Source organism: Populus alba, chromosome 6 (genome assembly GCF_005239225.2).
Source record: "Populus alba chromosome 6, ASM523922v2, whole genome shotgun sequence".
NCBI classification, from domain to species: domain Eukaryota; kingdom Viridiplantae; phylum Streptophyta; class Magnoliopsida; order Malpighiales; family Salicaceae; genus Populus; species Populus alba.
This window is the reverse complement of record NC_133289.1, coordinates 4,501,731-4,522,841: the sequence shown is the minus strand read 5'-3', so window position 1 is coordinate 4,522,841 and position 21,111 is coordinate 4,501,731. Positions and strand designations below refer to the sequence as shown.

General features: G+C 30.8%; 1 protein-coding gene across 2 annotated transcripts; it reads left to right on the top strand.

Moving 5' to 3' along the window:
* The first annotated feature begins 1,824 nt into the window (after nucleotides 1-1,824).
* On the top strand, nucleotides 1,825-6,741 carry LOC118032672 (protein cornichon homolog 1). Of its 2 annotated transcripts, XM_073409797.1 has the most exons (5): nucleotides 1,825-2,110; nucleotides 2,431-2,612; nucleotides 4,065-4,187; nucleotides 5,676-5,769; nucleotides 6,139-6,741. In XM_073409797.1, exons 1-4 carry the CDS (start codon nucleotides 2,036-2,038, stop codon nucleotides 5,737-5,739), a joined length of 444 nt encoding a protein of 147 aa, XP_073265898.1. In that variant the 5' UTR covers nucleotides 1,825-2,035; the 3' UTR covers nucleotides 5,740-5,769; nucleotides 6,139-6,741. The 2 variants fall into 2 exon arrangements, with proteins under 2 accessions (XP_073265898.1, XP_034893333.1); XM_035037442.2 differs by lacking the exon at nucleotides 6,139-6,741 and having other exon boundaries at nucleotides 1,826-2,110; nucleotides 5,676-6,064.
* The last annotated feature ends 14,370 nt before the right edge of the window (nucleotides 6,742-21,111 follow it).

Sequence of the window (21,111 nt, the reverse complement as noted above, 5' to 3'; positions counted from 1 at the left end):
TTTTAGTCTCAACATAGCCATTTTCTATCAACCCCCAATATTCCTTAGAGTGCAAGAAATTCTCCATCAATATGCTCTAGTGGTCATAATGGCCATCAAAACGAGGAATGGTTGGCTGCACAAAATTTCCTTCGGGTGTCATTTTTTTCTACTGCAAAAGATATTCAAAGACTGCTGCTTTGATTTAAGTAGAAAGGCTCTAATACCATAATGTTATAAAAGTAACGATAATGCAAGATCAGAATCGATAAATATTATTGAAATAAGGATGGCTTTATATAGCCTTACATAATCTCAGTTGAAAGAGATATTCACGCAGACAATAATGCAGAAATATTAACTAACAGCCTGTGGACTAGGACTTTATTAAACTGAATTCAAATCCTAACTGAATGCAAATCCTAACTACTTCCTTAATAGAAGCCTAGACTTTCTCTTCAGTTTTAATCACTATCATGTGAACAAATTTAAAAACTCAAATACCTAAAAACAAGTGCACATTACATGTTAAATATTAACAGAAACCTAAAAGGGACTAGGGTTTCATTATAAATACAAATACAAAATGTGGATTAGAATATGTTTATGTTGTTCTCAATACAAATCAATGACAGTTAAGGATAATACAATTTCTTTTTCATGATTCATTAGTTATTGTTGAATTGATTGAGATCATGTTGATTTTTTTATACCTTTATAGCATAATGATTGAATTACACTTAGAAATAAAAAAATCTTAAACTAATATCTAGATTTTTTTTAATTTTCACCATTTAAAGTATGATAAAATGATTGAATTATCATTAAAAACATTTTGAACTAGGTTCTATTTTTTTTTTGTATTCTAATTTTTTTTTAATTATCAACTGATTGAAGAACAATTTGATATTTTTTTTTAAAAATAATTTAAAGAAAAAAAATTAAATTTTAATGAAAGACATGTTGAAACTCAATCTCAAACACCCTCTAAATATATCTTATCGGTTTGTATTTATATCAATTTTGACTCTTATTTTTTTTATTATTGTTTTGTTTACGTTTTTAATATTTTTTGAAGTTGACCTTGTTTTTCAATTTCATTCATTGGCATTGTATTTCATGAGTTTTTTTTTTTATCTAACTTGATCATAATCTTTTTAATTATATATTTTTTTTTAAAAAAATTATTCATTTCTTGATTTATTTTATTTTTTAATTTCATTTTTTTTTATTTTATTTCATTTAATTTTTATTTCTATTTTGTTTTTGCTTTTAATATTTTTTAAAGTTGACTTTGTTTTTCAATTTCTCTCACTGACATTGTATTTCATGAGTTATTTTTATCTAATTTAATTATTAATCTTTTTACTTTTATTTTTTTAATAATTTATCCATTTCTTAATTTATTTTATTTTTTAATTTCATTTATCGTTATTTTATTTCATTTAATTTTTATACTAGATTTTTATAAAAAAAAATCTTTGTAAATCAATTTATTAAAATAATATTTAAGCCATTTATCAATTATGCCATTGTTTTTTTAAGGTGTTTAGGGTTTTATGTGATTATATTATTAATTATTTTATAAATTATTATTTATTAGCCTAATATACAAAGTTTTTAAAATAATTTACCTATTAATATTTAACAATAATAATATATTTTTTTATGGAAATTTTTTTTATATAATCTTCTTAAATCTTTAATATATTTTTTTCCATATTGATGCTCAAGAAATGATAGATTCATGATTTTTTTTAATTTTTTTTATTCTTTCACAATTATAATAAGTCTTCACTTAAAAACAATATTTTTCATAAAATGTATTGGCTACTGACTATTGACTATCGAGCCCAGACTAGAACACCGAAAAACGCTGTCCAGAGTTCCCTCTCCTTACACTCTCCCTTCATCATCCCTCTGCTTGCCCCTTTTTTTTTAGTCCCCCACAACAAAAAGCAAACCAAAACCCCACGCTGCTCTCTCTCTCTCTCGGATTCTTTGCCACTCTCTCACTCACTCACTAAAAAGTGCGGAAGAAAGAAGGAAGCAAAAAATGATTTTGAATTTGATTTTCTGGATCCTCTGTTTACTCATCAACTTCGGCCTCCTCGCCATCGTCTTCTACGCGGTATTCACTATACTCCTCTCCTATCCTTCTGAACAAACCCTAACTCTACTTCATACCTTGTTTCCTGTTTTTTTTTTGCATTCTATTTGCTCGCTATAATTAATCTAGCCAGAAATTCATGCTAAAATTAATTATTATTGATGCTAAAGGTCATATACATTATGCGCAATTTGAATTTTGAATTATTATTATTATTATATACCTCTGTATTCTCTAATATTATTTATTTATTTATTACTTTTTTTAGATGTTAATGGTACTATTTATTGAACTTGTTTGATTTTTTTTATATTTATTTTTTGTGTGTTTGAGATTTTTAGCTTTTATGCTTAACGGACTTGGAGGTTGACCAAATGGATCCGTTTGTGGCGACGGCTAACATCAACAGGTGGATACTGCCTGAGTTTGCTTTGCAAGCTGTACTCAGCCTTCTTTTGCTCTTGACAGGCCACTGGATCTTGTTTTTGTTGGCAGTTCCTCTTACCTGCTATCATGCTGTGCTGTAAGTGTACTTCTCAATATACTCTCTGTAGTATCCTTAACAGGCTGCTGATATTTTTTCCGTTGCATTTGTTTTTCGCTTGCTATCTAATTCCATGTTTCAATCAACGTGCATTTGTTTTGCATTGTTAAACCGCAACAAACGGCTTCATTTTTGTTCTGACTAAGAATTTGGTATGTGCTCTTGCTTTGCTAGGGGATGTGTTATGGAAGCAGCAGCTTCTCTGTGATATGCGGGTGAATTTTAAAAGTAGATAATACATATACCAAATGCACTAAACCAAAAATATTGATGCAAAGTAAACAGTTTAAAATCTTTTTTATACCCAGGACGTAACTTGAAAATGCCATTTGAACTATGGCATAACATCTTGCCCTTAACAATGCATTTGAACTTCTTTTCATAACTTCTCCTAGTAATTAGTAAACCTTGTAAAATGAAGGCTAGGTCCTGTTTCCATAAGTTTTAACATGCTATTTGTAACGACTATATTTTCATTGTTGCTTTGTGTTGTTCAAGTAGGAGGAATTCATGGTCCTGAATCACCAGATACGTGACATAAACCATTATCCCAAAGACATTTCTTTTATTGTTTCACACGGGGTTTGTTGATTGTTTGGTAATGATGATTAAATGATGGTCCTCTTGTACCCTGCACCCGCTCTCCATGTCTGATTCTGCCTCGTAAATGTCCCTATCTTAGATCTGGCTCTTTGGATCAAATATTTTGGTTCTTCCAAAACTATTAATTGTTTTCTGTTTGCCAACTATCACAGTGTGTGTTATCCAAAATCTTTATGGTTGTATTTAACCTATTTAATTATCAAGAGAAAACAGCAAAGCTCCTTTGCCGTCAGAGAATCATCAACCTGTCCAAAGAATCAGCTACTTTTTTCTAAGGTGTCCTCCTGAAGTGCTCTAGCACTGCTTTATAAGAGCAGTGTGTCTACCAATTTCATCATAGTGACTCCCTCAAAATTATAACAACCTATTTTCTTTCAATTAGTTGGTAAAAAAGAAGAAGAGTTGTTTTCGTATCATTCTACTTTCTCCAGTTTTTTTTTTTTTCCTGAAAGAATAATTACCAGCTTTGAAAAATCTGAATTATCAATTTTTTCTTCTGATTGCACATTAGATATCTAGCAACATGATATGTGTTACTGCTAGAAAAGAAACCAATGGGAATATTGTTCTTTCAAAAAAAAAAGAAGTGTTACCACTTGTGCATTTGAAAAAAAATTGATATATCATCCTTGGTGGAGCCAATTATATTTGTTTAGTCATGTCAAAATTTGTAAATATTATGATTCTTGTTGTACAAATGACAATGATCGGCAAAAAGAAAGTGAAAGGTCCCCAGTTAGGTTCCTACCCATATTAATTACAAATGTGTTTGGTATATGCTCTCCATGCTTGTGTGTAAAATGTATGTTTTCTCCCACGATACTGCAGGTTTATTAGACGGCAACATCTTATTGATGTCACTGAAGTTTTCCGAAATCTCAACACTGACAAGAAGCGTAGGATGATCAAGCTTGGTGTATACATGATCTTCTTCACAATTTTTATATTTAGGTTTGTTCTGACCTCAATACATAACTATCCTAGTTTCTCATCAAGTACGTTTTTCTCTTCTTTCTTTGTCTGATATAGGTTTTTTCTTCCGTTTGGGTATAGAATTGGTGCAGGCATCTTAGCACTATTCAACTCTGAAGAATTAGATATCCGCTCATCTTTTTTAGAGTTCTAGAAACTTACCATTATATGCTTGGATGCTTAATTCTTTTTAGTGCTTTGAAATAGGAGAGCAATTGATCATATGAGTGCTCCCAGGTTTATGTTTTTGTAGTTTTGCATTTTTTCAGAAAAAGTAATGCTGGCATAAAGTGTTTCATTCTATTTTTTTTTGCTGTACCATTTCTTTTTCTACACATTACATACAATTGTGCATAAAATTGATAATAGCTTTTCTGTTGTACAGTAGTTCATGGACTATATATAATGAATAAGGCAGTTCCATTTGTGAAGAATCTTAAGTTCCTACTTTAGCCAAATCACTTACTATCATTGTTAAAACATTGACATAATAGTTCAGGGAACTTGATGCTGCTATATAGACCTTTCCTCTGAGTTCTCATTGGTCATGCTTTGGTAAGAGGCTAAGATTGTATATCAACGATTTTGTAATTGGTACATTGATAAACATCTCATATGCAGTAGAGGACATAAGCGTGTTAGGGGTATGTAATATGCATTTGATGGTAATCTGTTTTTGGCGTTGATTTTTCACTAGATAACCGTGATTGTATATTAATAAATGACATGATTAAAAAGGAGTATTTTAACCTCACATCAGAGTATTTAAAAATCCATTACAAGTGGCATTTATGAACCTTGCTGTGGTTTTGAGTCCTCGTTTGGCAAGAGTATCTATGTGAGTGGGTCTGATCAGTCATTGTGAAATGCTATGAGTGTTGTGGATCTGACCATGTTCAAAGGTTTTATGTATTGGAAAGGTTTACCTATTACCAAGCTTTTTAGAATATCTAAGAATATTGAAAACATTCAGATTCAGATACTCGATATTAAGGAACTCAAAATTGCACGTGTCTGATGTGGCTTAACATGTAGCAAAAGGGTGAAAGCCCCATGTTCTGGTGAGGTTTAAGGAGGGAGGGGGTATTTGCAAGGTGTAGGATTTAAAGGTGAGTACAACAGGGCCAATCAGGATATGATATGGCCTCCAGGATCCATCTTGGGGGTGTAGTGCGCATCTGAGCTGGCATGTTATGTTTGAATAAGAGGGTGTTCTCTCTTTCACTACAGTTTCCATTTTTTCTTCTTCTTAGTAAACATGTTTGCAAGGTTCTCTTTTACTTGCTTTAGGTTCCAAGATATTTGCTGATCATTTTGAATTTCACATGGATTCTGTGGGAGGGCTTTTCTTTTGTGAAGGGTGGTGTTACTATTTTGTGTCCATTTAACCATGGACTGTAGTTCTCTGCCTTTCTGAAGGACCTAGGGCTCTCTCTCCCCTATGCTTACAATAAATTCTTCTTGCAGGGTTGTGTTGTTCGCTGTGAACCATATACTAAATGACGACGACGACGACATAGATTCATTTTGATTAGTACTCGAAGGGTTTGAGCTGAACATTGTAAGCGGGTTTACGTCCCTGATCCATACAAGAGAACAAGGAAATGAATTTTAGCCTAGCGAAATATGTCTTCTGATCTTCATGCTAAAAGGAACATCTAACTGTTTTCAATGTGGTTAGTTTTAACATGTAATATGCTTATTGATTTATTTTAAGCTGAGCTTTACAATTAGGTAGTTCCCACGAAGGTGTCAACCTATCACAAAAAAAAAAAAAAAGGAATGAACAGGCATCAGCCAACATTGATGGATATATTACTTTGTTTTCAAGTATATAATGACCTGCATTTGAGTTCTCTGTCTTTCTTGATGGAATACCTTCTTTAAATGTCTTTTATCAGATTAATATACATGTGTGGATTTTTCACAGTTACCTGCACGAACATACAGATAGTGTGCAGTCCCTTTGCTGCCGTTGTGGGAGTCAAACGTGTATGAATTAGGTAGGCGGTGAAAAATTTAAATTATATTTGCCTTTCTTTACCAATTTGGCTCTGCTACATATGATATGTTGAAATATGTTGTTGGGGCCAAGCCTAAAATCATGATTACGATATAAAACCTTTCCTATCATTCACTTGCATGTTTCAAGTCATTCTTTCCTTCTTTCTTTTTCTTCTTCTTTTCTTTTTTAAGGTAAAGAGTATTCTCGAGCTAGCTCATGCGTAAATCTAGAGGAAGTTACCTTTTTAAGAACACATCTTTACATAGGTATGGTGCATACAGCAGAATAAATTACCCTGTATCGGTATGGTGCGTACAGGATAATAAATTACGGTGTTGATCCTAAGATTTACTTAGGAAGCACGTAATTATTTCTATGGTTTATTCTACATTTAAGTGGGGCATTAATTGATTCGAGATCTCAACGGCTACAGAGTAATATGAAAATTAGAGCTGCTCCCTGAAGTCTTACCACAAATAGGGCTCTACTCCTTAGAAACAATCATCTCTAGGCCAGCACAAGTTGCTTAACCACCAAGAAACCCGCAGCGTAAGGCACATGTTGTTTGTTGAACAAGTTTGAGCTGAAATGGGTTAGATTGCCATGGTGTGAGCTTATAATTATAACTCTAAGTTAAACTTAAAGCTCCAGCTAGCAAACTAGTCGAACCCAAGTGGAGTTTCAGGTTTGATTGGATGTTGTTTAGATTGTATGAAGCCCAGCTCGAGAGACTAGACTAGTACTGGAGTCTTGATTTTGTAATTGAAGCTCCTTTCTAATCTATATATATATTAAATTTGAAGAATTTGGAGTCTGTCTTTGAAGTGGAAGAAGTCTAGTTAGATAGTCGAGGTTACTGGTTTCAACCCCAATTCCAGGCTTAGGATGCTGTGAGTTGGCCCTTGGAGAGGCTATTAAAAACGCAGTAAAATTGTGGTTATTAGCACAAAAATTTTAAAATTTTAAAGAAATAACACAGCTGTAAAATAAAATCTTTTGGCAAAATGTACTTGTGGTTTCAGAATGCAACATATAAAAGAAGTTATGATTGAAATATAAAAAGGTTATGATTGAGAAACGCAATATCAAATAAATATTGCAATTCTGAATCTTACGGGTTGAAAATTGTCGGGGGAGAAGGGAGGCTGAGGTTTAATTTCATTAAATATTGTAATTTTGAATCATGACAGTGTAAGTGGTTGCATAAATTTTCATGTTTTAGAACATGACATCTATAAAATATTGTATTTTGAATTGCAACGGTTTTAAATAGTTTTATTTAACTATTTTTTTTAATTATGCTGTTCTGTCAATATCTTTAATTTGCTGTTCCAATTATATATATAAAAAAACAATCCTAAATTTTTAACTGCATGTAGGGGGCGGGGGGGGGGTCTGAAACTGACCACTGCGTCATGGGTCCAGTTTACTTCCATAAGCGTACTCTTCCCGACAGAGTGTAGGCAGCTTGACAGCTGCTTGCCCTTTGTACAGCAAAATAGATATTGATAATTGATTATTGGGCCCATATGAGAACATTATGAAGGCCCACGGGGCCCATTTTTCTCCCTTTCTTAGTCGGGTCCCAGTCCCGATGCGAAAATTTTAACCACCTTGATGGGTTGACCCCACACCAAAACATCACAGAACAAATGGTTCGTGACCTTTAGTGGCATGTTGGGTAATTTTCAGGCCCTAGAGTTGATGCCGTTGTCTTCCTCGCGGGCCTAGCATGATTAAGCTCTGTTTGAGCTACAACCACTGGGTCTTATTCCAGATGAGTTACTTTCAAAGTGGGCCAATCCTGGGAACAAGATCCGACCATCCAATGTACCAGCCTTATCTGTGATAATTAATTTTAAGGGCTTTGTGGGAAACTGGAAACCAGTAGGGTGGAGCCCAATAATTTCCTTCTGTTTTTTGCTGTTTGGGAAAATGTCTTCAGTGCTCAAGGTTTCACCACAGGCTCTGCTCTCATGTCACACGCAGCATCTTGTCGTGACAATTGTGGTATCTTTCATTTAAAGATTGCAGTGTGTTGTTCAAACGCTGACCTTGTCCACAGCTTCATGATCTACTTATGAAATGCGAGCATAAATAATATCTCAGCGAATCACTTGCCAATGAGTCAATGATTTATTCATTAAAGAAGAAGAAGAAGAAGAAGTTGGATATTGCTTCACCTCGTCAAGGACTTGATGTTGAAACCTATGGAAATGCTCGGATTGCAATTATTTGCCCCCAAAATTATATCAAGTACGAATGTAGAATTAGTTGGTTCCAACCAACAAAATCTGAAGATTTACAGCGGTGTCCTAATCACTATTCATGAGGAGGAACCCTATCCAAAGATCTAATCTGCAAAGATTAGTTGTTACTATCATTAGAGACATGACCTTTCATCACTTGATGTTGATTTTTCGTTTTGCACCATAAACTTCACACTCCCACCTCTTTTAACTCTTAATTGTGAAAAATACTCAGGTCGATGTTGTTCAGCTTGTTAAAAAGAAAATCGCTATAAAACGGTACCATGGTCAATGGGTGCATTTAAGATAACCGGATTCCACTTTTTTTTAAGTTAAGTAAATTATGGATAAATAAGAAATTAATTTTAAAAAACTCTTTTTTTTTTTGTTTGTGAAACCCAAAACACTTTCTCCCACGTAGAAAAAAAAAAGATTATCTTGTAATTTGTATAGCAAGAAGTTATAGGATCATAAATGAGCCTAAACAAAGTAGTATGAGTTTAACCCCATGCGTGCTTGGCTTGAGCACAAGCTTGGGCCACAAGTATGGGTTTTTAATTTACTAACATAATTTGGATTTGGATTTGAGTTTATTAAAAAGATTTGAGAAGAGAAGAGAAAGATAGATAAAGATTTGGGAGGAGAGAAGAAGTTGTAGAGGAAGAAAGAAGAAGAGAAACGTGCTTTTGTGTGTTTTGATTTTAGAGATTTTGATCTTTTAATTTGGGAGATTTGTAATGAACAATTAAATATTAATATTTTTAATATATTAGTTTTTTTGTTTATAACGTCAGTTTGAAACTTTCAATTTAATAAAAAAATTTCAAAAACCCTTTAAATATTATCGATGACTTTTTTATTCGTCGATGATTTCATCTGAAAAAAATAGTAATTAACAGAGCAATTGATAAATGAATAGTTTCTAAGCTCTTGAAAAAATACTAATATATATTAACCATTTGTGATCCCGTATGTAATGGAGAACATGAACAATGAAATAAGATGTGAACAATTTCAAAGTTCTTGGAAAAATATCGACAAACTTACTCCGTCAGTGATACCCTCTGTATTTAACATAATGAACAATACCAGAGAGAAAAAAATAGTTCCAATTTTATCTGGAATGTATTGACAGATTTATTGTATCGATGTATCTTTTATATTTTACAGTCTATTGGTATTTTCATCAATGTAAAATAATTTATGTTGCCAGATTGTATCTGTATTTTTTATCTATTCATCCTATAAATGCTTCAAATCAAAGTAGCACACTCAGTACAATAATATCAGTTTTGTGTATAATAATAAATCATATAAAATAAATATTTCCTTTTCATTTAATAACAAATTAATATCATTGTCATTAAATTAAAGTTAATTTATCCATAAATATTACATTATAATTTATGGCATTACAAATTAATTGGAAATAACCATTTCAGGTGAAAACAAAGTTATTTCAAAACAAAACTATTCATCTTCTTCATCCCACCGATTCATCAGAAACGACAACAAATCATGGTCACATCTTTATCCAGTATCACTCCCCCACAATGTGCCACTAATAGTCTACACTATATTGGGAGAGATGAAGGGGCATTCTCTTGCCCTATATAGACCACAACACACAAAGATCAAAAGGGGGTAAAGTCACAGAGAAGACAGAGAGACTTGTGACTTCCTCCAGCAAAAACGAACTTCAATTTCTGTTCATTGCAGGTTGTTGATCCAACCAACCAAATACAAACTCAGAGAAACCAGAACTATAAAAAGAGAAAAATACACACTGAGAGAATAAAAAAAAAAAGAGGGGGATGAAACCCAAAAAGTAAAAAAAAAAAAAAAAAGGGAGGAAGAGCAAATAACAACAAAATAGAAGAAAATATCTGGTATTGATTCATCCGATCCAACAAAAAAACAGAAAGATTTCCCCTCCACTAACATGTACAAATCATACATTCTTACAATAAAGTTTTATGAAAAAAAGCTATAAACCAAGTAAACACCTAACAAAAATACATACACTACAAAAACATACAATAAAAATTAACATTTTAAATTGAGTTCAAATAAAAAATGGGTAATTTTTCTTACTTGAAGTGAGAAATCTTCAATAAAATTTGAATCAGAATATAAATGCTGACAAACTAAGTGTTGCAGTGGCTGTATTTATGGTGGGAGGTTGATTTATGATAATATGGGGGGGGGTGTGCTATTTACTGTAGAGAAAAATACAGGGAGAAGAGGATTACTCATCAAGTCATAAATTAAATATTATAGACGGATTTACCGACGAGTTAATTTTATCAGTAATTTTATCTGTAAAATTGATATGTCATCAAAATTCTTGTTCTTTTTTTTAATTTCTTCTTTTAATTTTCACTATAATTTTCTCGGTATATACTAGGATAATATTTTCATCGGTATTTACCGATAGAGACAACAAGGGAATATTATGTCGGTAAAACTCACCACAATCTACCAATGAAAAAATTTCATTGGTTTCCTTTCTATTTACCATTTTTTTCCGGTAGTGTTCTTTGACATCTTAGAATACATGCTAAGTTTCTACTTTTATCCTTATTACAAGTTTCTTTGATTATATAAATTACATGCTACTTTTATCCTTATTAAATGGAAGAATATAAGAGAGCTTTGTTAATAAAGTGATGTGTATATTAGACTAGAGATCACAATTGTTTAATATATATATATATAGCTCACTTATATTCTTCCATTTATTAACTAAATTGGCGGTGTCAAGTCAAGCTCTAATTAATATCAACTTTGTAGGTTTAGTTACTCTAGTTAGTAAGTGAATTCACTTGTGGGTTATCATCTATATTTCAATTTTAGATGAAGATTGTAAGAAGAAAAAAAATTGTCATGAATGCATTAGTTCAGTTGTTGATGACTTCTAAAACCTAATTAGGAATGGATTAATTTGGTTTCGATATACGAAAATCGACGCACAAATCCAATAATTGTTAAATTAGCAACAGTATATACCATGCATCAACACCAAAAGCATGTATATGCGCTGGCAACCACCACCAACCAGGAGCAATACGGAGCACCATTCCCTTTCACTGTTGAGCACACTCACAGAATATCGACGGCTAAGGCCGCATTATTTCCTTCTACTCTCACCATCAATGTTTCCGCTGCCATGATCTCTTCCTTCACCTCCACATAAACCACCGTACGTAGGCCCATAACCACTGCTGCCAGCCTCACATTCTCACATCCTTTTGTATTTTGTTGGGTTCACAAAAACAGTATAGCAAGATAAACCAGTCATATTTATGATATTACCAGACCTTGCCGTCAAACACCACAGCCATTACTCAAAAATCATACACGAGCAGCCCACCTGTGCAACCTTGCTTACTTCCAAGTATGCCTTTTGGATGGCGAAGTTACTTCAGCAACTTGAAGGAAAGAAATGACATCTTTAGGGTAGGCCATCAGCTCTGAATTGGACAATCGTCAATGGTTCAGTCTTGTATAAAGCTGTAGCTTTCAGTGACGCAGATATGCCCTAAACCATGGCCCAGAAAAGAAGAAGTCTGCATCACCCATAATTTAGCCGTAACAGCCTACAATATCTTCTAATAATTACGTCTACTTCAATAATTTTTATAATCAAGACTATCAATATTGATTTTTTAAAAATGGATGAGTGGATTCTCGAAGTTATAATAATTAAATATGTATGATATAAATTTAAGAGATTACATGACAAATGATTAATAATTCAACAATTAAAAAAAAAAAACACTTCTACAAGGAATTTTCTCCTCTCTTTTTAACTTTTCAATTTTTTCTTAACGTGGGTTTGAGATTATATGTAAAGTATTTTTAAAAAAAATATTTTGTATTAAAATATTATTTTTAGAATATTTTTGTATTTTCAACATCAAAACCATAAAAAATACTAAAAAATAAAAAAATTTAATAATCTTTCAAGCCAAAAACACTTTTAAAAAACAAAAAAAAAAAAAAACACTCAATATTTTTTTAAAAAAGAGAGGGAACAATTCTAATTTCTAGTTAGGTTAGGGTTAGTTATTTTTTTATATATATTTTATCATAAAAAAAGTAAAAGAAAACGAAAAAATTCCATCCAAAAATAGTTTTCTTTTTGTTAATGTCATATCATCAATCATCTTCCACATCATTCTTTGAATTCATATAATGTATGCCACCTTAATATTAAAATGAGACTTAAGTAAGAAATTTTATTTAATTATTATAATCTTGAGAGTTCACACGTCTATTTTTTTTAAAAAAAATAATATATTAGCACACTTGATTATAAAAAATTTCAAAATATATACACTTGTTATATTACTATCTTAGTTTATTCCTAAGCTTCTATATATCCAAATACATTTTATTTTCTTACTAAGTGTATTAACAAACATTAAATCATTAAAAATAATATTAAAAAAAGTGGACAACTTAAATTAGAAATATTAAGCACTAAATCTAAGATAAGGACTATATTAACACAATCTAAGTGTATTTATCTAACATTAACACATTAAATCTAACAATTTAGAAAGTCTGACAATGAAATTAGTACATACAATTAAAACCTTAGGAACTATAACAAGAATTCTTAAATTAAAGAAAAAATAATAATATAAGAGTGTTTTGCGGTTTGGGAAAATCTTTTGTGGTCCGAATTCCCAGCTCAGAAATAAAATGATTTTGCATTTTATCAACTTTTATGACCGCATCCGGCTTCTTTTCTTTCTTTTTTTTTTTTTTTTTGTGGGGGGGTATAATAACATATATACCTAGATTCATTTGAGAAATCTATATAATGTCCATCACAAAGATTTCCACCATGCCGCCTTTCTATCTTCTTTGGCTGACCTTAATCATAAATGTATAGATCAAATGATGTGAGCTTGATTACACTATATATGCTCTATATATGGCTATGTTTCTTTTTAAGTAGATAATTAACTCATACCATATGGTTCTTATAATTAATATTTTAAAGCAGACAAACCATTTTACAATAGGCCTATCATATAAAGTTTTTGTATATTTAATCCTTTTTTGTGCATGCTAGGGCTTGAACATGGAATTTATCACAAAATAGATCGAGGCTACGCTAAGCCTAGAGAATTAAATTGAGAACTAACCTAAATCATTTCTTGAAATAATTACAATATTGTTCATGGGTCACACAGCCCTACCTATGATTCTACATGATAATGGAATAAATGCACATATACAAGGCTAGCAGCGTATGATCAATGGAAGTTTAATTAGTTCAGCAACCTGCAAAGCAGAGAAATTAAATGAAAAAAGATTTAGTTTGATTCTTGTCAATATTGCCACCTTAACTCTCGTCAATGCCTGTATTGGTTCTTGAGAGCATGAACAGGAATCGTGGCTGTAGCCAATCTGAACAGAAAAATCAATAAAGCAATGGAAAGAATAAAGGCAGAAGGCATGAGAATTATAGAAAGCAACAAATAATTAATATTTTTCAACACGGGATCGGAAGAATCTATAATCTAATATCAGTACAGCTGCACATATCAAGGTTATATATATAGCTAGGGTTTACGAATATATATTTCCTTCTGAGATATTTGTAATAATAAACTATATCATCTTTTTCATATTGATTTTCCCTGTCTGTTTCTCTAATTTTAACACAAAGCTTGCTTCCATACTCAAGTCATTATCCTCTGGTAACGCCGAGCTCCCATCCCTCAAAACCATGAGTCGGTGTTAGGCAATTCAGGGCAACTAGTCGCAGGCGGCGGCATAGTTTTGCCGGTGATAAAGAGTGAAGAGTCAAGATTGTTGTGTTCGAACAGTTCTCCTCAATTATTTACCAGATGCTTTTGGGGACAGCAGCAATAATTTCTGCACCATACTTAATTGGTAAGTCCAAAAATGGATGTACTCCTTCAGCTTGTCAGTGTCATGGCAAGATATACAACAGCTGTAGGAGTGCACAGAATCAATGGCAGAATCTAGCTGCCACTGTTTCCTTTCTTTTCTTTGCTGTCCCTTCTTACATGTTTTTACTATCTCCAAGAATGATGTTGAAAAATGGTTGAATTTCCCTCCCTCTTTCTTGTGATGAACTGACATATTAAACCCGTTATTTATTGGTAAGAATAATTAATCAGTGGACTGTCTTCTCACTGCATAATATTAGTCAGGGAGCTGATGATGATCATTGTTGCTCCTTACTCTGGTGAAAATAGGGTGGACTTATAATTGTTGCTCATGCTCGCCCCATTAATTAATTATTCCACCTATCTACTTTAATTAGCACGATATGATAATTTAGCTGGTTGCGTATTAACTGGATCTTAATTACGCAAGGGGAGTAGATTAATTGTCAGAATAGCAATACTATATGTAATGATATAGCTAGGTGATTGATTAATTTTTCCAAAGGAGCATTTGGTAATATACATCAGTATGATTTTAATAGTTTTTACGAGATTTTATATAGAATTTCAATATTTTACGTCTTTGTTTCCTCGCATTTTAGTTGTGTTATATAAGGGTGATCATTTTTCCAAAGGAGCATTTTAATTTTTCCAAAGGAGCATTTGGTAATATATGTGTGTGTGTGAGACTTTAATAGTTTTTACGAGATTTTATATAGAATTTCAATATTTTACGACATTATTTTCTCTTATTTATTTTCGAGACGTTGTATTGTTAACTGAAATTTTGTTTTGAGTATCGCAAGACCCCTTGATAAAATGGTTCCTCACTTTAAAACTGTCCATTTTTGGGCTTTGTGCCTCGTGTATAAACTCTATTTTATTAATTACTGTTTGATATAATGGTAATAATTATTTTTTGAAGTAATTTGTGTTTGAAAATAATTTAAAATAATATTTTTTTTATTTTTAAAAATTAATTTTTGATATTAACACATTAAAATAATTTAATAGTAAAAAATTTAATTTAAAAAAAAATAAAATTTTTAAAAACTCTAATTGAAAAAAAAAAACCCCTTGAAAAGACTTACATGAGATTGGTATCACTTTTTTAAAAGCGGTAAAAAAATCCCCTCGATGAGCTGATATATAAATAGCACTTCTCCCAAAACACATGTCGCATAACATGTCTAATATATTTGTGATTTATCTTTACAGCTCTCGAGAGGAGAAATATATTCAAATTGATCAAGGGACAAAGACCATAGGTCAATGACAGATTTTAAAATAGACAGTTTATCAAGAACAAGGCTCATTAAGAACGTATCTTTTTGCCCAGAGGTCTGATTTCACGAGGACTTGGTTCTTGAAGATGCATGTAACTTGTGCTTGTATTACTGCGTTGCCATGTCAAAACTAGAGGTCTCATTTGTTGAAGAGAGTCTAGATCGATCAGTGGCTTTCTCTATGATTTCAGAAAACTTCAACGACGTTAACAGCTCAAGCAGGACATGAAAAAGACCAAGCATAAGATCTGCCCTAATTGATTACCGTGTCTCCACATTTTCTTGCTGTGATTATGTGTTTCCCGCCCAAGTTCCCAGTTTATCAGTCGTGAAATTATATCATGACCAGGCACGTATAGCCCCTCCAAGGCTAAACCTAAACCTAAACCTAAACCCCTGGCCTGAGCCCTAGATAGCTAGCTCATGGAGCATCATAAATATCAGATTGCATAGCAGGCCATGGAAAGCTGCAGAATGGTCCTCTTAATTATGCAATCTCAAGTATAATGAATGGAAAATCTTGTAGTGGACAATTAATGAATAATTATTGGATTCTATCATTATTAATTATTTGTTTTTGTAATTACATTTTATTTAAATCTATTGAAAGTAATTTCACACATCTGATAATTAGACAAACCCTGTACGAAAATCAAGCCTAATTAATAATTAGCGATGGGTATATAACTAATACAAGGGCTTTTATTAATTCAAGTAAAATCCAACACAACCATGAGCAATGTCGAGAGTCCCTTCTTGAGTACTTATGATCCCTCTCGAGCAAACATATATACTTAATTAGCTAGGCATAAAATGATTCGGATGTGGAACTATCAAATCCTTGAAACTTTATTTTTCAGCAATCGATATATTCATCATGGCCATGGATGTTGGTTGATACGATGTCTTAACTAACATGCATACTATCATTTCTTCCAAGGAATTGCTTACCTCTTTCAAGTTATTGTTACAAAAAAAAAAAAAATCTCAACTAATTTTTTAGGGGAATCTAATGTCTCTTCGATCAACATTTAAATTGGAACAAATATATTGTTTTTATTTCTAATAATTAAAGTATTTTTGAATCGATTTTCTCATATTGAATTTTTCTTTCATTGAATATTAGAGAGACCATTAGAATATCAATTCTTAATGATAACCATGGGATTGCCTTTGAAGGATAGAGTATATCAAACTGTTTGGGAACACGGCGTTTTATAAAGATTTAATTTTTTTTTTACTAAAAATTATTTTTTTACATATTTTTGAATAGTTTTGATGTGTTAATATTAAAAATAATTTTTAAAAAATAAAAAATATTATTTTGATGCATTTCAATACGAAAAACACTTTAAAAATCAATCGTAATCACACTCCTAAACAGACATATATTAAAGAGATGTGAATTGAGTTTTTTATTCTTATTTTATTTTTCTGTGGTGGAATAGGTAATAATTTAATGGTTACCTCTGCCTCCTTAATTTCATAGCTCCAAATTTTGGTGAACCATTTTTTTATAGAAAGTCTAAGAGTGATTCTGGATAATTATTAATATTTTATAAGAGGGATAGACACAAATAAATAAATAAAGAAATAATATATAAAAAATATTTTTAAACCTAGATTAAAATATCTTTATCCCTTTTTATGGATCCAATTAATATAGTTTCTTTCTTTTATCATATATCTCTTTTTTAAATTGGACTCGTGTAGCAAGTATTCATTGTTCTTCTAGAATGCTTTTAAATTTTCTTCTTCTTGATTGCTGTCGCTATTAATAATAAGCTTAAAGAATAAAATTAGTTTGAAAAAAAACACTGATATTCTAATTATAACGTAAATATTTACATCCTGGAAATCATAACGTACGAGTCCCAAATTCAATTATCCAGTCATTGTATAATTGGGGAACGCAAAATTGATGTGACAACTGCTTTTCTCAACTACCAATCATTTAATACAGTATTCGATGTAGTAATGATTATAATTATTTTTTAAAATATATTAAAATAATATTTTTTATTATTTTTTATTAATATATCAAAATAATTTAAAAATATAAACAATTAATTTTATCATTTGTTTATAGTTAATAAACACAAGAATAGGATAAATTGGAAAAACACATTTTCAGAACAATGAGACACGTGCAATAGCATTAAATAAACGAGCCGTGAACCTATAGGAATGAAACACGTGTTCTTCCAGGGTATCTAAACGTCATAGCATCGAGTCCAACCAAAAATAAATAAAAGAACGAGAAAAAAAAATATCTACATTTTTTTTTTTTTATCATTTGTTAACCCCCAAGAAAAATTAACATACATTTTTCTTGGCTGGTTAATTGTGCATTTGGTCCCTTCATTATCAATCGCTTCTTGATTTGTCTTCTTACTAATTTTTTTTTTCTAATTTCATCCCCTTATTTCTTATTTACATAGCAATTTGATCTTTATTTTTTTAATTTCATCCCCGAATTATCATCAAAGATTGTGCTAATTTTAATACACACGTAACATTACCATCATGAACCCAACAACATGATGATTTGTAAGGGGATGATTGCAAATTTGAATAACTCGAAAAAAAAGTTAATTTGAATTTAATTATTCTTCTTGTTGTCAAAATCTTCAACTCAAAATAGTGTTTTAATTCTCTTAATTTTATTTTATTTGAATTATATTTCGAGTAGTTTAAGTAATTTCAATTGGCTAAGTTTTAAATCCAATTCACTATTTTGATTAATTTTTTTTATCCAAAATTCATTTAAGAATTTAAAAAACTACATAAAATTAGGCCCTAGAAGATGTTCTACCATACAATTATAGTTGTAAAGAAAACTAGAAGCCCATTATTTGAAACAATTATTATAAATAAGTATATAGACAAACAAAACTATAATTTGAGTAATTCAAGTAACCTGTTTTTTTCTTTTTACCATATTATCCTTTTTTCAGAATTTAATACAAGAATTGATTCATATAGTTTGGGTAATTAAGGTTTTTTCTTGGTTAGTGCTCACCCCTAAGTGCATCAATAGAGATTAGAGGAGGAAATTAAAATAAAAGATTGTAAGAGGACTAAACAGAGAGAAAGCAGAGATCCACCACAAACCGTGCTGCCTATGAATGCAAGATAAGGACAGGTCATCTTCAACAAATAAAAACCTTGTCGGGCTTTGGTTGGTTTCCGGTCCCCGCCTAACTGGACCTCTACAGTAACTTGCGGCCCACACTCTCTCTCCCCTCTTTCTTGCGTTTTAACTTTTATAGAAGCTCCTGTCAAGCTTCTTAAAAACACAGATACAAGGGTTGTACGTGCCAAGATCTTTCACCAGACCATGATTCTCAAGCAATCAAGGACCAGGGCAACAAAGAGCTCTGCAATGAATGAAAATTAACAGAAACAATAAAGAGGGCAGAAAAAATACTCTGAAAATCAATCAATGTTCACATAAACACACACACAAAAAAAAAAAAAAAAATTATTTACTGTGACAGTTAAATTATGCTTTTGTTCTTTGAAGAAAAATTTGGAGTGCCTTTGTTCTAAGGGTAATTCGGTTTTTTTTTAATGGTCTATTGGTTATAAAAAGGATTGTCATGGTGTATTTTTATTTTTTAATTTTTGTAGAGTAGTAAAATAATTGATTTACCTCTAAAATCTAAAAAATAAAAATGATAACTAGTAATATTTTTATTTTTTAAAAAAACAGTAAAATAATTTTTTTTGCTCTTATAATCATAAAAAATTAAGGCATGTCTTCAAGGGTGTTTTTGTCTTTTTACATTGTTTTTATTTCAAAATCATGAAGGGCATTTTAGACATTTCATGCTTAATAATTATTTCTAAAATTAAAAAGTTGTTGGTGTGTTTTCCTTAAGCATTAGTGCGGGAGGTACCCAAGTTTTTTGGGCGATGCATCCTAGTGAGCAAATTTGTTGTTTTGCAGTATCTTTGGAAGTAATGACTTACCCTTTTTCTCCTAGTGCAGCATGTGACAATAGTTAATGGGTGGTTTGTAGTTGGTGATTTTTTTTTCTTTTTTTTTCTCCCTCTTGCCCTGTAAAGTACACCTTAGCCCTTTTTGTTTCTGGTATTTTAATACAATCCTTATTTTTCTCAATTCGATACTTATTCTTTTGATTTTTTTTTATTTTTTCCTCAGTTTGTTTGTCAAAGCTTTTTTGGTTTTCAATTTCTTCCTTTAATCAAAGTTTATGGTGTATTGTTTTTTTTTTCTTTCTAATTTGACCCTTGTTTTTTTGATTTGGTTTTTCTTTTGTTAAAGTTATTTTTATTTTCAATTTAACCCTCCAATTAAATTTTTTGTTGTCGTCTAATTTATTTTTTATTTGGATTTTCACTCTCATTCTTTTAATTATAATTTTTTTGCTTTGGATTCTTTTGCTTGATTGATTTTTTTTTCTTGGTTTTATCCTTCAACGTTTGATTTGTTGGGGATTGATCTTTGTAATTTTTTTATTTATTGTGTTTTCAATTTAATAACCCGAGTCACAAGTTTGAAAAACTTAATGCAGGACAATATTTTTTGGCTCATTTTCTTTTCTTGATTTCATCGTTTGAAATTATGATTTTTTTGTAAAAAAAAAAAAATGGTTATGTGGTTATCTTCAATTTCTTTTTTACCAGTTTATCTATGTCTCGTGACCTAGGCCACATTTTTTTTAATAGAGTTTTTTTTTTTTAAATTGTTTTGTATGTATTTAATTTTTAAAGATATTTCTCTGATTCATCTATATTTTGTTTTTTTTTCTATGGATGAAATTTATTTAAAAAAAATAAAAATTATTTATTTTTAGATAATATTTATAATATGTGCAACTTTGCACTATATTTTTCATTTCATTTTATTCAATTATTTTCATGTGTGTCCATTTCTATTATTGTTTGATTTTAATAACATATAGGCTTTAATAAAAAAATCCAGTGAACACATTCGAGTAAATTTTTCATGTTATGAGACCAAATATTTTGATCTATAACTATCTCTTAAATTTTGTAATTTTACTTTTAGCTATTGTGAACGATGTTTTTTTTTCATTTCACTTATACATATATTTATTGATTTTTTTTAATTAAATGCTTGCGCGAGCCTTTTGATTTAAACTTATAATTTTTTTTTGTGTGTAAAAAAACATGTTAAGAAAACCTGCATATCCAGATTTTTTTGAAAACAAAGTGTGTGACACATGGCAAAGCATGAGTCAAATAGATAGTAATTAACTAGATTACTTCCGGTTAATATCTTATAACATAATGAAAAAATATATAAAAATAAAAATATATTTGGTTAAACAATAAAGATGAAGAGCGTGTTTGGCAGTGTGGTAGCGGTTGCTTTTCAAATAGCTTTTCGTGCCGAAATACATGCTAATGATGTTTTTTCATTTTTAAAAATTATTTTTG

Bases quoted from the DNA above. Each gene is read 5' to 3' on its own strand.
- LOC118032672 (XM_073409797.1), top strand. From the start codon at position 2,036: ATGATTTTGAATTTGATTTTCTGGATCCTCTGTTTACTCATCAACTTC. The intron at 2,111-2,430 runs GTATTCACTATA...TGAGATTTTTAG, and splicing joins TCGCCATCGTCTTCTACGCG to CTTTTATGCTTAACGGACTT. The intron at 4,188-5,675 runs GTTTGTTCTGAC...TTCTTCTTGCAG, and splicing joins TTCACAATTTTTATATTTAG to GGTTGTGTTGTTCGCTGTGA.